This window comes from Castor canadensis, chromosome 14, assembly GCF_047511655.1.
Source record: "Castor canadensis chromosome 14, mCasCan1.hap1v2, whole genome shotgun sequence".
NCBI classification, from domain to species: Eukaryota; Metazoa; Chordata; class Mammalia; order Rodentia; family Castoridae; genus Castor; species Castor canadensis.
In genome coordinates this window covers 34,889,532-34,906,146 of record NC_133399.1, presented here as the reverse complement: position 1 = coordinate 34,906,146, position 16,615 = coordinate 34,889,532, and the positions used below count along the sequence as shown (strand labels likewise).

The 16,615-nt window shown below is 40.3% G+C and overlaps 2 protein-coding genes across 5 annotated transcripts in view; one reads left to right on the top strand and one right to left on the bottom strand.

Annotated features, from left to right (window-relative positions):
• Positions 1-2: 2 nt before the first annotated feature.
• Mbd3l1 (methyl-CpG binding domain protein 3 like 1) lies at positions 3-10,824 on the top strand. Of its 4 annotated transcripts, XM_074054208.1 has the most exons (6): positions 3-42; positions 647-724; positions 1,499-2,605; positions 3,195-3,266; positions 3,947-4,002; positions 4,575-10,824. In XM_074054208.1, the coding sequence occupies exon 6, from the start codon at positions 4,596-4,598 to the stop codon at positions 5,163-5,165; it is 570 nt and encodes a 189-aa protein (XP_073910309.1). In that variant the 5' UTR covers positions 3-42; positions 647-724; positions 1,499-2,605; positions 3,195-3,266; positions 3,947-4,002; positions 4,575-4,595; the 3' UTR covers positions 5,166-10,824. The 4 variants fall into 4 exon arrangements, with proteins under 4 accessions (XP_073910309.1, XP_020031251.1, XP_073910310.1 ...); XM_020175662.2 differs by lacking the exons at positions 3,195-3,266; positions 3,947-4,002 and having other exon boundaries at positions 1,499-1,605; XM_074054209.1 differs by lacking the exons at positions 3,195-3,266; positions 3,947-4,002.
• The window catches only part of Muc16 (mucin 16, cell surface associated), a 216,807-nt gene continuing 208,915 nt past the window's right edge, over positions 8,724-16,615 (bottom strand). Inside the window, exons 81-84 of the mRNA XM_074053303.1 lie at positions 14,004-14,170; positions 11,250-11,291; positions 10,828-10,907; positions 8,724-8,908 (exon numbers count right to left, since the gene is read on the bottom strand). Of these exons, the coding sequence (XP_073909404.1) occupies positions 8,813-8,908; positions 10,828-10,907; positions 11,250-11,291; positions 14,004-14,170 (385 nt within the window). The 3' untranslated portion in view covers positions 8,724-8,812. The remainder of the gene's footprint in view (positions 8,909-10,827; positions 10,908-11,249; positions 11,292-14,003; positions 14,171-16,615) is intronic.

Genomic DNA, 16,615 nt, shown 5'->3' with positions numbered 1-16,615 from the left:
CTGGTCCGTCAGCCTGGAAGAGTGAAACGTGGGAGGACTCGGGTATGGGAGGGGACAGGGAAGGCGAGCGGGCCAGCAGCCATGTACTCTTTTCGGGTCTAGTTCTAGTTTAAGTAAATATGTACAAGATTGGGCCCTGGCTACGTCAGCTGCGGAAGGTCGGGTCGGTCTTCGGGGCCTGACCAGGGTGTGGAAGTCGGGGTCAAACAGTGGGCGGGGATCAGTTTGGTGGCGGGACCGGGGGCGGAGACCAGGTTGTGGGAAGCACCAGGCCGGGGCGGGGAGGAGGCGGGGGCGGAGCTGGCTGTGGGCGGGGCTAGAGTGTAGTGGGCGGGGCAAACAGGGGGCGGAGATCAGGTCTGCTGCCTGGACCAGACTCTGAATGGACCTGGCATTGGTTGAAGCCTGGTTCCGGGGCCAGGTCTGTGGATGGAGATTAATTCCAAGGGTAGGGACACAGTTTGGGGATATAGGATGAAGCGATTGTTATGCTAGGAAGGGAAGCTGCTTGGAGAGAGGGAGTGTCAAATTGTGGTCCTGGCCGGAGAGGGGGAGCCATAGCCTCATCTTGTGTATGTGGGAATTGATGTTCTCTGCTGTCTTGGTTGAAATGGCTTCATCTTGAACTTGATCTTCCATTCTCAAGGATGGCCAGGAGGACCACACTGCTGAATGTGTGCTGCAGGAATCTCTGTGGGGCCAAGATGAAGCCCTCAGTTCTCAGGTACAGATGGAATTCTGTTCCTGGTTCCAAGACTATGATAATCTGTGTGACGGGGGTTCTGCTGTCCCCAGTGAAGAAAAGCTCTATGTCATTATCCTTCAAGGAAGGCCTGAGCAGGGAGCAAAGTGGAGGAAGAGCTGACAACAACATTACTCTCCACACGACCTGTGGCCAGAGTACTATTCAGTCTTAAAAAGGAAGGAAAGGCTGACACATGCTGCAACATGGATCACCCTTAAGGACATTATGCTAAGCAAAGTAAGCTAGACACAAAATGACATATCCTTCCATTCATGTGCAGTCCATAAAGATGAAAAGTCGAATGGTAGGATTGGCAACAAGGAGTTAGTTTCAGTTTGGGAAATTGAAAAAGTTCTTGAGATGGATAGTGATGATGGTTGCAAAACAATGTGAGTTACTAATGCCACTGCACTAGGCACTTAAGATGGTAAATTTTATGTTGTATTTTACTGCAATTTAAAAATTTTTTAAAAAATACCTGTGACCAACTAGAAGGTACAGTCTTGTCTGTCTCTTTTCATCTATTGTGGTCTCCCTTCTTCTCTCTGTTTTTCTGTCTCTCTCTCCCCATCTCTTTTTGTTCCCTTCCTCTATGTCTCATCTCTTTATTTTCTCTTTGCCTCTGTCTCCTTCCTCTCTCTTCTCCCTTACTCTCTATCTCCTCTCTCATGTATTCATTTTTCTCCACGTGTGTCTCCTGTCTGCGTCTGCCTATCCATCAAAAAATCTCAGGCCTGGTCCTAATTCCTGCAGGGTCTGCACCCTGATCCTTTGATTCCCCTGAGGAAGAAGTATCACCCCAGACCGGGGTGACCCTGTGAGCTGCACGAATTAGGACAAGGACTAAGGTTTGCCAACAGGTAAATTTACCAAAGCATCCCATTGAACTCCACAAATATATTGGCCAACTAAAATATTCTAAAAGAAGGAAAAGTTATAAAAGTCAACAGCTATGAAATAATATGTAGATAATTTATTATTTATACAATATGATGTAGGGTTAGTATTCTTTTTTATTTGAAATAAATTTATTTTTAATTTATACATAAAACAAAAATTATATTTTGGGGTAATGTGTGATGTTTCAGTACACATATACATTGTGTGATGTTTAAATCAGGTTAAATATATCAGTCTCCTCAAACATCATCTATGGTGAGCATATTAAAACTCCTTCTAGCTCCTTGAAACAGTGTATTATTATTATTATCTGTAGTCATTTGCTTTTTTTGGACTTTGAACTCACAATTGATAGGCAGGCACTCTACCACTTGAGTCATACCCCTAAACCTTTTGCTTTATTTTGTTATTTTTCAGATAGGGTCTCCTTTTTTTTGGTCCTGGGACTGGCCTCAGACTGTAATTCACCTGTGGCCTCCTGTGTACCTGGGATGGCAAGCATGTACCACCATGCTCAGTTTATTGATTTAGAGAGGGTTTTACTCACTTATGCCTTGCTGGCCTCACACTGTGATCCTCTAGATCTCCACCTCACAAGTAGCAGGGATTATAGGCATGAGCCACTGTGTGCAGCCATTGTTTTATTTTTATACTGCATTCTAGAAATTGAGTTTGTATTTTTCCACTTATAGCATATCTCAAATTATGAGTCACATTTGATCAGATATACCTGCTCTGTGTTTAGATTTTATCAGGTTAACAGTTGTAAAATAGAATTCACTTTTTCAGGTTGTTCCAAATACATGTATAAGCTTTGTACTTAAAAGCTGTGTCTGAAGAATAATGAAAAGTTCCTTTTGGACCTAACAACAAAGGGTCATTGTGACCCTAGTGAGGGAAGGGAGCCATGGAATGGTGAAGGCAAGAGAAGTTTGGTGTGGTCTGAGGAGCTAGTTGGAGGTAAGGTGTTAGAGAAATATGACATAGATTTCCTTGTCTCTATGTTCATGCTAAGGGGAAAGGATAGAAATCAGTGGTTGGAGAGAGATCCTGGGAAGGTTAGACAGGTGTTTCTGTGTAGTTTGGAGAAATGGAAGCATTAACTGCTGAAGGAGGAACTTAGTAAAAAGAAGATGAAGATACAGGGACTGTGTTGGAACATGGGGTTACTAAGTAGGAAGAGGGGATGAGGCTCAGAGCACCATAGGAGGACAAAGGAAATCTCAATATAATTAGAGGAAATTTAGAAACAATGGAAGCTTATCAGAGATATTAGCAGATTTGCAACTAGATGCCTAAAATTTCAGTCCAGTAGTTTACAATTTTCTTGTGAAATATCAAGCAAGTTTAAAGAGAACGTGAATATATACAAGGAAAAATAAAAGTAGAGCAAATTTGAAACAGGCTTTGGGGAAACTCAAAGAGTCAGTATACCAACACATTAAAAGAAAGGAAAATTTCCAGGCATTATGAATTCTTTCCAGTCAATGCTGAATATTTTATATTTCTAGAGGGACCAAAATACCATTTGTGTGTTTTCTTTTTTCAGCAGTTATATATGGCATGGCAGATAATAGTGATGATCTTGGTTTGAAGTTTTATCAGGCAGGCAAGATGAATGGTAAGAATTTTTTTTTTGCCAGTACTAGAGCTTGCACTCAAGGCCTTGTGCTTGGTGGGCACGTGCTCTACTGCATGACCCACTCCAACCCTTTCTGTGTTAGTTAGTTTTGAGATAGGGTCTTACTTTTATGCTCTAGCTAGCCTAGTTCCCAGTCCTCCTATTTGTTTTTATCCACACAGCTGGGATGATGGGTATGTACCATTATGCCCAACTTTTTCTGGTGAGATGTGATCTTGGGAACATTTTACCTGGACTGGCCTTGAACCATGATCCTCCTGATCTCTGCCTCCAAAGTAGCTAGGATTATAGGCTTGTGTCACGATGTGCAGCCTAGGATTTTGAATTATTCCAAGGGAATTATTGAAATCACAGACCATGGACTCTCAGATTGATATGGATAAGGTGGAGGGAAGTTGGATAGTGAGCACCAAAATAGTTTCACAGGAAATATGAGTTCTAATGTAGAGCAGGTGGTTACAGTTCACAATAATTTATTACGTATCTTATAAAGAACTAGAAGAGAGCAATTTGAAGTGTCTCAATACAAAGAAATGATATGTATTTTAGGATGTAGAAATGCTAGTTAGGCTAATTTGATCATTGCACAATGTATACATGTATTGAATTATGACACAGCATCCCATAAATATGTACAATTAGTGTATGTCAATTTACAGAAATGAAGAGAGAGTAAGGTGAAGATATGAGTCTTCAGTAACTTCTTGAGAAACAGGTATCAATTGTATGGATTTTTACACACAAAAAAGCTGAAAATCAGAAAAATTAATTTTTGAGCATGACCATTTGGGTTGATGAAAATGGGGTCTGGGAAATGAGTATCAGTGGGATAGTTGATAATTTCACTAATGAGTTTAGTACCAAAGGGGCTGTGAAAGCCGATTGGCCACTGGCATGACCATATTCAATGGCATGAGTAGTCAAATAATGAAGAGTGGCAGAGCTTGGAATTTAGAAGAACACTAAGGACCATGTGCCATGAGAGAGAGGTACCAGAACTCACACAGTTGAGAGTGACAAGGAGCCAAGAAAAATAAAAGGATACTCAGGAAATGAGAAAGTTTTGCAGGATGGTGGAGGAGAACTTTGAGCTTTGATTTTGAGCTTTCTGTGCTCAACTCGAAGCCATTCAGTGATGTCCCAGGATACAGGTCAAACCTATCCCCATAGGAAGAGAGGAAGGTTGGTAGTTCAAAAGAGGAGGGATAATTGTCTCTGATAAGTGTCAGGGGATAATAAAAGAAGGCAGACTTCATTTTGACCCAATTTCATGACTTATGTTTATAGGGTAAGAGGAAAAGAAGTCTGATGGCCAAGATTTCACAGAGGAAGGAAAATGACTGTGCAAACCAATCCAGACCCAAGCCTGGTTTAAGCATCTCAGTCCCCTTGAGGATGTCCAGTTACACATTCAAGAGGCCAGTTACTAGAATTACATCCCATCCGGGCAATGAGGTTAGATACCACCAGTGGGAGGAGAACTTGGACAAGCCCCAACAGGTCTGTTGGCAGAAAAGGCTGCAAGGATTCCAGGCCTACAGCAGTGTAGGACAACTTCTAAGTACTTTAGATCTTGCCAGAGCTTTGCAAAAACTTGCACCTAGATGCACAGGTACATCCCTACCAGGGGCTGTGGCTGGTGCTGTGCATGCCAGCCCCACATGTGCCCTTGCCTCTTCACATTCGGCAGAGATGATTCCTGGAGTGGGCCTGGGTGTCTCACAGCATCTCTACAAACAATTTCTGGTTACTGAGGAAGACATTAGGAACCAGGAAAGGAAAGTGAAGACAGCAAGGGAGAGGCTGGCGATAGCATTGATTGCAGACAGACTAGTTAGTGAAGCAGAGAAGGTGAAGGGTCCAAGAAGGATGAACTGATGAAAATGCCCTGAGGAGAAGATGCTGCTGATGAAATGGGCTGTAGCCCTGTTTTAATATCTCTTTGGAGTTATAATTATTATTTTTTGGCTTTGAGCTCTTAAAACCTTAAGCTATACCAATACTTTATTAAACTCCTTTGTGCAGCACAAGAGAGTATAAAAAGTCTTACTTTTTCCTTTCTTTGCTATTTTTTGCAAGGTGGGGATGGAACCCAGGGCCTCACACATGCTAGGCAAATGCTCTACCTCTGAGCTACACCACCCAGCTTAGTAATTTCTTTTTGAGATGAGAAATTGGGTTTTTTAGGTAAGGAAAGATTTTTCTCTTTCACTTTATATACATATGTTCATTTACTGTTTCCATGATTCATTTATATTTTACTTATTTTTAAACCATTGCATATATTTCAGTTATATGACGATATTTTGATTTACATGTGAGCGAAATTATTACTACAGTCATATCAATCACTTCACAGATTAATTTTTTGTGTATTGAAAGAGCACCTAAAAATCTAGTGTGTGAGTAAATTTCTGTTGTATGGTCCAGTTTTATTGATTCGTATTGCACTTTAGATTTCCAGAATTATCTTTTCTACATAACTATAATTTTGGACTCTTTCATCTGCCTCCCACCCCTGCACAAGGTAATAACCATTCTGTTGTTTCTATATGTTTCACTTGTAGAACATACTACATATAGGTAATACCATGTATTTTTCTTTCAGTGTTGTGCTTATTTTAAAGAATTATTCAGTGTGTTTTCCTTACAGTAGCAAGATAAAGCCTATTTGTTATTTTGTGCAATATTTCAGTATATTCCTAAATAACATTTTACTAAAATCTTTTTATGTCGTTGTTCTCAAATAAGACATCTCCCTTGCTCTATTTGCTGTTTTTGACTGCCTGTTAACTCAGAGTTGCATATAATGAAAACACGAGGCTTTCCCTCCATTTATTGTATCTAAACTGTTTGAAATTTACTTCATCAAAGTTAATATACCTTTGGACGGGATAATTTTGTAGAGACACTGCTTGTTGGAATTCAAAAGTTTAAATCTATTTGTCTTATTTTCTGCATCAAGCTTCCTAGATTATCCAAATCCTCTTTATCATTACTTACTTTTGTTCACTGGGTTTAAGAGTGAGATATTAAAAAAAAAATGTAGGGGTGTGGGTGTGGCTGTGGCTTGAGTGGTAGATCACCTGCCTAGCAAGTGTAAGGCCCTAAATTCAAGCTCTGGTACTGCCAAAAAAATTGTCAGAGTATCTATGTTTATATCGTCCCTAAAATGAATTATTTTCAATTTCATCTTCTATCTTCTATGCTTGCATTTGGCAATCATCTGGAATTTTAGTTAGAATATGTTTTAATGATTTGTTTTACAACTAATACTAGTGTAGACATACTGAATTTTTCCTTTCCTTCATCTTTCATTCCTTCTGTTTTTTCATTCTGATATGTTTTTCTGGGTTCACATTTCTTCTTCCTGATGCACATTCTTTATTGGTTATTTCACTGAAGGCCTTCAGGAGAAATAACCTGCAACTTACAGTTGGTCTTTATGTCTGGAAATCTCTCTCTTTCTCTCTCTCTCTCCTCATTATGTATTGAAATTCTCCTGCCTTAGCCTGCCAAGTACTGGAATTACGGTGTGCACTACTATGCCCAACTGTCTTCATCTCTTTGATAGATGGCTTTGTATATAACTTAGATTCTAAGTAATTCTTTTCTTTCCCTGTTCAGTTATCTTATTTTTCTAAGTCCCCATTCCTTTAGCTATAAAATGGGAATTGACCCCCTCCAAGGATGGTGTATTAGTCCATGTTGTAGGGATATAACAGAATCCTGCAAACTGCACAATTGCTGAAGAATAGGAACTTATTCTCTGGGTTTTAAAGGCTGGAAATTCTAACATCAAGGTGTCAGGATCTGATGAGGGCCTTCTTGCTTCATCCTCATATGACGGAGGTGGAAGGGCAAAAGAGGACAAATGCTGAGTCCTCATTGGCAGAAGGGAGAAAGCCCACACCCTGAAGCCCTTTTTGATAGAAGTATTAGTCTATTCATGGGTACAGAGCCCTCATGACCAAAACACTTCCCATTAGGCTCCACTTCCCAAGACTCTTGCACTGGGGATTAAGTTTCCAACACATGAATTTTGGAGGGGACACATTTAAACTGCAGGAGATGGAGCATAACAGGGATAATGCATGCAGAGCTTGCCTCCTATGGTGCTTAGCAGATATGAAGTACAGTGCTGTGCCACATGAAGGCATTTCTGTGACTACCAAGTTGCATATACAACCCATATGATGAAATAATCTATCTCTTGGGATGTATCCTTGTTGTTATTTGATGTATTGCTGTAATCAATAAATGATAGTTAGGGCCAGGAATGCATGCCTGGAATTCCAGCTACTAGGAATTAGGAAGATTGTGGTTAGAGGCTAGCCCAGGCAAAAAATTGGTGAGACCTTATCTCAAAAACAAGCCAGGAGTGTTTGTGTACAACTCTAATTCAACTTAATTGGGAGTTGAAGGTAGGAGGATCTTGGTCCAGTGCCTGCCTGGGAAAAAACACTAGACCCTATCTGAAAAACAAACTAAAAAGCTAAAAAAGACAGGGAGTATGGTTCAACTGGTAGAGTGCTTGCTTAGCAAGCATGAGGCCCTGAGTTCAATCTCCAACACGGCCCAAAAAATGATAGGTGCTATTATAATCTTCAGAGAGTGCATTCTTAAAGACTTCTTCAATTAGAAAGTGAAACTCATACCAAAATGTTTGAATTGGTGATGTTTCTGTAATTTTAATTCTTAGCTCATGGGTACCATCACCTGGGGTGGTTTGCGAAATGCCTTCCAGCAACTTCAAGGCGGGACACCTCAGCTGGCCTCGAATCTGGGGTGCTAGGCTTCAGTGGCCTACTTGGGTGCAGGGCAGAGAAAGATGGAGAAAAAAAGACTGTCTTGCTTTTATATAGATTCCCCATTCCCCCAAGTTTTATTTATCTTTTTATCCAAAACAGACATCCTCAGGGATCTCCTCAAAACAGAGATCCTCAGGGGACTTAGGCATCTCAGATACCTGGTCATTTCAGCTCCCAAGTCCCAAGGCTGGCTGTGGAGTCATTTCTGACTCACTCAGTCCTTCTTGATTTCATGTCTTGGAGCACAAGGTGAGTAAGGAGCTACCCAACAGGATTAACCTGGAAGGCCTGGTGAAGGTGATGCCAGAGAATGATGTAGTAGAAAAGAAAGTTGAGAAGGCCAGGGCTCCAGGGGCTGGAGAAATATGGAGAAACAGGTATGGGTGCAATGGCTGGCATTGGAGTCAAAGGCAGGCACGTAGTGGGTGACTAAGAAGGGAAGCCTCACATTGAAATGAGATGTTGATTTTATACAATGGTAATTTTTGCACTGGTTTCACCAGTTCTGGGGTCCTTGAAGGATGACATGGTGTGAAACCACTAGACACAACATAAAGTGCCTTCAGGACTTAATGAAGGAAAAAGGCTTCTCATTTTATCCCCAGTGAACTGAGCAGGGGCCAAGTCAAGAAAGGTACAGAGGCTGTGTCCAGCCACTGTGGTTTATTTATTCTTTGACCCCTGGCTGGGGAAAAGGAGCCCCAGCAGGTGGATTCACTGCAGCTTCCTCAGGTCCAGGTGAGGCAGGTAATAGCCTGGGAGGTGGCGCTGCACCTGGTAGTCTCCCTCCTTCCGCCGGCACATGATCACCTGTGAGAGGAAGGAGAGCATCAGGATGGATCAGTCAGTCACCTAAGTAGGGGAGACTTCAGGGGTGAGAATATCACTGAAGGCTTCCCATGTCCTTCCTCCTTTTCCACCTGGTTTTCTTCCCAGTCCTTCTCTCTCCTTTTTCAATTTTCAAAAACTTTTCCCCCTCTGAAATCCCCTTTATTTCTCTTATCCCCCCAGTTTCTTTACCAATAACTTAATCATTTATCATTCATCTACTAATCATATATAAAAATTTTATCATCAGTCATCTATTACCTGTTACCCACTTATCAATCACCTATCAATTGTCTACCATCTATCATGTATCTATCATCTATCTTTTATTCATCATCTATTAATGTCTACAGTCTACCTACCTTTTAATCAATTATGTTTAATGAACCTACCATTTTTTTCTCATCTCATTCTCAATCTTTTTCTTCCTCTGTATCGGTCTCTCTCTCCCTTCTTCCCTTCTTCCATTGTTCCCTCCCCCATCTCTCCAGTTTAACCAAGTCCTTTATGCTTTGGTTAAGGCATAAATAGTTGGTTTAAACTGCACGCATTTAAAATGAGATTTAGCCAGGCATGGTGAGGCATGCCTGCAATCTCAAAACTCAGGAAGCTGAGGTAGGAAGATCACAAGTTCAAGGCCAGCTTCGGCTACATAGCAAGTTCAAGGCCAGTCTCTGGGCTGTGTAATGATACCCTGTCTCAAAAAATATTGCTCAATGTATAGTCAAAGATTTGATTATAGTTTACTACATTTATCACTTCAACAGGGATAATTATCCTTAAAGGTTTTCTACTCCTTTATAATTCTTTACCTGCCACTTGCAAACATATTTTCATCCCTAGGAAGCCACTGATGGGATTTCTGTCCCTGCAGATTAATTTGTATTTTCTGGAATTTGCTTATAAATGGAACCATACAGTATATTCTCTTTTGTTTGGTTTCTTTCACTCAGAATAATTGTTTTGTAATTTGTGCATCATGTTGCATGTATTAACAAATTGTTCTTTTATGGCTGGATAGTATTCTATTGTTGGAATATCCCTGTTGATGGATACTGGGGTTGTTTTCAGTTTGGAGTATTATTAACAAATCTGTTATGAAAATTTGTGTACAAGTCTTTGTATATAAGCTTCTATTTCTCTTGGATAAATTAGTAGGGTGGGATGGTTGGGTCATATGGCAGGCATACATAACTTTCAAAGAAATAACCAAACTAAGTTCTACTAGCTCTCAATTTGAGTTCCAGTTGCTTCATATCTTCACCAACATTCATCAGCCTTTTAAATTTTAATCATTCTCAAGCATAGTGAATGTCTCATTGTGATGTCCATATACATTTCCCTAAATGACTAATGATGTTAAGCTTTTGAGACCCATTACATAACATGGTGACTAATAAGGTAATATATATTCCAAACATGCAGAGGTAGATTTCAAATGTTCATATCACGAAAAAGAGTATGATGGATATGTTAATTAGCTTGATTTATTTCATTATGTATACATGTATCAGAGCATTATATTGCACTCCATATATGTAAATGTGTCTTATTTGTCAATTAAAAAAGAAAAGTAAAAATCCAATCCACGCATAGTGTAAGAGAAAACATTTGCAAAACATGTACCTACCAAAGGACTTGTATTTTTCATTCACAGTCATGTGTGGCTTAAAAATGGGGCTACATCTGAGAAATGCATCAGTAGGCTATTCCGTCATTGTATAAACATTATAGAGTGGACTTAAACAAACTGACGTGGCTACGATGTCACTAGGAAATATAATCTTAAGGAACCACTGCCATATATGCAGTCCATCATTGACCAAAACATCATTGTGTGGAGCATGACTGCATTGAAAATTCTTACAACACAATAAGATCAGTAACCCTTCCCTACTTACCAGGAAACAGCAGATCAGGCATGTGATGAGTCCCAGGAGTCCCGCCAAGCAGATGAGGATGATGGCCCAGAAGGGAAGATCTGAGGAGACAAGTGCTGGCATCAGGCATCTCCTGTCATTTCTCAGGGCTCGCTCTTGGACCCTGCATGGTCTGAGGATGGGAATGAGCCTGGTGGCAAGAGCTTAGCAACTCAACACCTCATGGTTCTGATGCTCCCCCAAATGGCAGCAGTACAAGACTCCTGCTGTCTTCCCAGCATGCCTTTGTTGTAGAAAGAGTTTGTGGACTAATAAACACAACTCTTGCTATTGTTGGCCACTTTTCATACAATCCAGGACCCTGTGTGCATGGAGCTCTTTGATGATGCCAAGTACCAAGTTGTCCCTCCTCTACCCAGGGCAGGAGCTTTCTTGAGGCTTACCAGAATTTTTAGGCACAGCATCATCTCTGATGGAAGAATACCCTGGAAATGAATGAAGTGGAGAGTACACATGAGTATGTTTTACTCTTTTTTATTTTTATTATTTTTTTTTACTGTTTGTGGGGATTGAGCCCAAGGTCTTGAATTTGTTAAAATAAGCATTCTACCACTGAGGTACACCCCCAGAGCCATGTTTTGTTTTTTTGTGGTACTGGGGCTTGAACTCAGGGCCTTCACTTTGAGCCACTCCACCAGCCCTATTTTTGTGAAGGGTTTTTCAAGATAGGGTCTCACAAACTATTTGCACAGGCTGGCTTTGAACCATGGTCCTCCTGATCTCTGCTTCCTGAGTGGCTAGGATTACAAGCATGATCAATTGGCGGCCCAGCCATGTTTTATTCTTTTAAATATTTAAGTTGATGTTCAAAGGGGTAAGCTTTCTAAACATAAAGAAAAGCAGAAGGAACAATACAATATCTGTCACCCAGATTAAACCATTTATATTTCATCCAATGAAAACATGTTTCTCACAACTTATGAATGATTGATATTTGCCACTCTGTTCATCTAATATGCTCACTGAAATTTTAAAATGAAGTAGACGTCACAACATTCCATCCTGAATACTGCAGTTTGCATCTTTAAAAAAGGAGAGGATATTTGGCTATGTAATTATAAGGATGTTATCACACCACAAGAGTGTAATCAATGAAATTCTCTGGTCATGGAGGACCTGAATTGGGCCAGGTCATCTCATGGCATTGATGGAGAGGATGGGTTATCACAGTTGGAAAACCATAAGATCTCTTTTAATTTGTAAATTCTCACTTAAAAAGTTTTCTGCCTAAAAACACATTCAGAACACCTTCACCTAATGTTTCAGCTTTATCCTCCTGTAGCCCCCTTTCAGATAGCTTTCTCCAGGAAGTCTTCCCTGATGCCCACCCCAAAATATGAATAGTTTTCTATCAAATAACATATCATTGGCAATTCTCTATTCTTCTTATTCCTGTTGCAGCATAAACTTCATGAGTAGGGATGTCTAGCAATCATTATGCATGGGGTGAGGGGAAAGTGTACAGATTGTCCTCACTCCTGCAACCTCTCCTCAGCTAGATTCTTAAAGATGTGCTGTGCAGTAGAGGTAGGACCAAGAAGAATAGCTTCATTTATATAAATAATAAATTTAAATTAAATAAAAAATTCAGCCTCTCAGCCACACTAATTACATGTGGTGACTCTCCAGACAGCACAAGTTTGGACATGGTTTGAGTGTGTCCCCCAAAGGTTTGTGTGCTAGAAGCTTGCTCTCCACTACGATGGTGTTGAGGTGATGGGACCTTTAAGAGGAGGAGCTTAGTGGAAGGGGATTATATCATTGGATGCTGCCTTCAGTAGGTACTAATGTAGTTCTCTTGGGATCCTGGTTAATTCTCACGAGAGTGGGTTGCTATGAGAAGAGAAGATCTGGTCCCCAAATCCCTCCAGCTTCCTGTCTTATCATGTGATCTCTTCCACACATGCTCACATCATTGTGATGCCAACTGCCATGAGGTCTTACCAGAGGATGTACAGAAGAGGCTGCCTGATTTTGGACGTTCACTCTCCAAAACTATGTGCTAAATAAACCTGTTTTATTTATAAAGTACCCAGACTCGGGTGTTTTGTTATGGCAACAAGAAATGGATTAATACATATGGATAGAGAAAACTGCCATCATTATAGAAGGCTCTTTTGTGTAGTACTTATTTAGAGCAGGTTTGACAAACTGTAGTCCAGCCAGGTCTATGCCATGACTTTATACAGTCTTTGGCCTGACAGTGATTTTCTTTCCTTTTCATTGTTTTCTTTTGAGAAAAATCTCACTATGTTCCTGGCTGGCTTGGAACTTGTGATCCTCTTGCCACGGCCTCTTAAGTGCTGGAATTACAGGTCTGTGCCACCATCATTTTTTTTTTTAAAGAATTGATACAGGAAGAAAAAAGTGACAGAGGCCAAAGGAGGCCCACAAAGCCTAATGTGTTTGTTTATTAACTATCCTTTTAAATTTAAAAGTTTGCAGACTGCTGTTGTAGAATCAACAGTTCCTTCTTGTACAGCAATGATTCAGAACCAAGGGCAGTACACATAGGCTCTGGAGGACCTCACCTCATGTCATTCTCACTGGACCTAAGAAAGATCTTGTATGAGGTCTGGCTATTCATTCCATACATGTGTAGGTTGTTTAGAATATGCCAGGCAAGACTATGGGGTTCTTGGAATCTGAGAACCCCCTCTCCTGTGATTTTCCTGGTATGTAGTGCAATGAACATACCCATTATTGGAATGTGCACATGGAAATGCAAAGTTTAGCCACTTTGAAGACACCTCTGGGGCCAAAAAAAAAAAAAATTCATTTTGTCACACTTGTTGAGACTGGATCACACACAGCTCAGAGCTGGAGGCTCTTACTGCCACCTCACTAAGGGGCTTTTCGTGAAGAGATAAAGAAGGAGACCAGGGAGAAGTGAATAGATTGAGGTCACAGAGCTTTGCAGGAGTGAGAAAAGGCCTCCTCTATCCCATTGGGTTCCTTCTCCCTCAAGGGTGTGTGAAGCTTGCAAGAACTATTCTACCTACTTGGCATCTGAGAAAGTTCAATGCTGCCCCAACCCCAGGCCTCAGGATGCCCAGGGAAGCCTCAGGCTGCCCAGGGAAGCCTCAGGCATGGAAGTTGGAGCCTCTGACCCAATTCCAATGATCTGGGAGACTTACCATCCACAAGGACACTGCTCCTGTCCAAGGTGAAGTTCTGTAGCTGAGTACCATTCTGGGTCATCCGCAGGAATTCCTCATAGATGGCAATTCTGTCCACTCTCCGAGCCAATGGTGAGAAGTTACACAGGGAGTCCACCCCAGTGTGGTTGTTCTGGAGAACTGACCTAGTAGGGCACAAGGAATGGACAAGGATATCTGAAATTCTGCCTTCATTACAGAGAATCTGTATTCTCTGCTGCTAGGCTCTGTCCAGGAGAACTTTGCACAATAATGGAAAGATTGTATATCTGCACTTCTAATACTTCAAATAGTCATTATTTGCTCCATATTATTATTTAGCACTTAAAGGTACCTAAGGTGAATGAGAAATGGAATGTCTAGTTATTTAATTAATATAAAAAGAAATAGCCACAGAGAGCATTTCTAAGAAATCCATGAAAACCATGAATGCTGGCAAAAGTTGTCAAAGTTAACTTTTTTAGAACTCTAGAAATTAGCCAAAGACTTGCAATAACCAGAGGAGTATTTAGTTAAGAAAAGTGGTTTAACCTTTGGAAAGAGAGCAAGTAGTATTGCATTTTAACTTCAGTTACTCTCCTACTGTTCTCTCAAGATCCTCAGTAATTTAAAAAACCAGCAGTCTCAGAACCCTGGTAGCTGTGAAAACCAGCAGAGTAGCAATGCAAATGGGTGTGGAGTGCTACAAACACCCATTCCCCAGAGAACAGTCATGATTTGATCCATCTGGCAGCTCCTTAAAAGCCATATTCTCAGGGTTTAGTTTTATTTGCTCTGACTCAGACCTTGTTCAATGGGGAACATTTATCCCAGGTCAGTTGTCCAAAAACAACCAGTGGTAATTGTTTAATGATGTAGCTGCCTGAGGGAGGAACACCAGCTGGGACAGGCAAGAGGTGAACCAAAATCTTAGAAGGAAAATTCAGGGAGTAAGTTGTTCATCAGTAATTTGATAAATCTCCCATGTATTCCTGAGGCTCTAAAAGGCCACAGATGTGTAGGACTATGTCCATGAACAGGAAAAAACTGAGAAAGCATTGATTTCTCACTTCTACCTGTGTGGTTGACTTACTATCTAAAAAAGTGAATGTAATATGTCATTAATAGATTAAAGGACACATACATATGTTGATACATATACACAAAAAAGCTTTGCCGTATACAGTACTCTCTCATGGTCAAAAGAAGTAAGAACGCTACACTCAACAGACTAGAAGGGAAATGTCTCAATTTAAGGAAGAGCATCTATGCAAAACCCCCAGCTAACACCATAGTTGATGGTGAAGAATAGGCAACTTTCCCTCCATGACCAAGGACAAGAAAGGGATGTCTGTCTTCACCCTACATGTTACTCACATTGTACTGGAAGTTACAGCTAGGCAAGAAAAAGAACTAAAACTCAGATTGGAAAGAAAGTGTAAAAAATATTTATTTGCAGATAACTTGGTATTACATGTACAAAATCCTAACTAGTGTGTGTCCGTGCACACATACACTTCTAAAACCTATTATTTTATAGTGATCGTAGGATGTAATACCACTATGCAAAAATAAATTGTATTTCCACACTGTCAACATTCTGAAAATGAATTAAGAAATAATTTCATTTACAATAAAATCAAAGAACAAGAAAAAATTTGAAATTAATTGAACTAGAGAAGTGTAAGACCTGAGCACTGAAAGCTGCAAAACATCGTTGAAAGAAAATCAGAAAGATCTAAATACATGAAAAGGCATCTCATTTCATGGATTGAGGATTTGCATGGTAACTCTTAATTGATTTGCAGGTTCAATATGATCGCTATCAAAATCCCAACTAGCTCTTGTGTAGGAATTCACAAATGATCCCAAAGTTCATATGGAATTTCAAGGGATCACAAATAATCAAATCAATATTGAGGAAGAACAAAGTTGGAGAACTACACTCTAATTTTTAAGCTTATTATTAAGTTACAGTAATCTCTCAGGAAAGCAATGCAAATAAACTCCCTGTATAGCTATCCTTATCTCAACTAGCAAAAACCCTTGGTCCTTCCTATTATTGTTTATACTCTCTCTACAACAAAATTAGAGATAAGGGTAGGGGGGAGAGGGAGGGGACGGGATAAAGGGAGGGGGTAAAGGGAGGGGGGAGAAATGACCCAAACATTGTATGCACATATGAATAAAAGAAATAAAAAAAAGTTACAGAAATCTGAACAATTTGCTATTAGCATACAAAGCAATGGAAGAGGTTTGAGAGTCCATCAACAAACCCATGCAATTATGGACGACAACTGAACTACAATGAGGGTGCTAAGGCAAAAGGGAAAGAATTCCCTTTTGCAAAAAAAAAAAAAAAAAAATGGTGCTGGAACAACTAGATAGTCATGTGTACAAATACCAAGATGGACTGCTCTCACATAGCACTTACAAAAATTGACTCAAAATATAGCAAAGACCTAAATGTAAGAGATACAATTATAGAACTCATAGGTGTAACATTCATGACCATATATTAAACAAACTTTTTTCTTCTGAGATCTCAGTATGTAGACCAACTGACCTCAAACTTGAGATCCTCCAGCCTCGGTCTCCCGAGTGCTGGGATT

What these genes read in the sequence shown, in the direction of transcription:
- Mbd3l1 (XM_020175662.2), top strand. Translation starts at nt 4,596, where the DNA reads ATGGCCAAGATTTCACAGAGGAAGGAAAATGACTGTGCAAACCAATCC.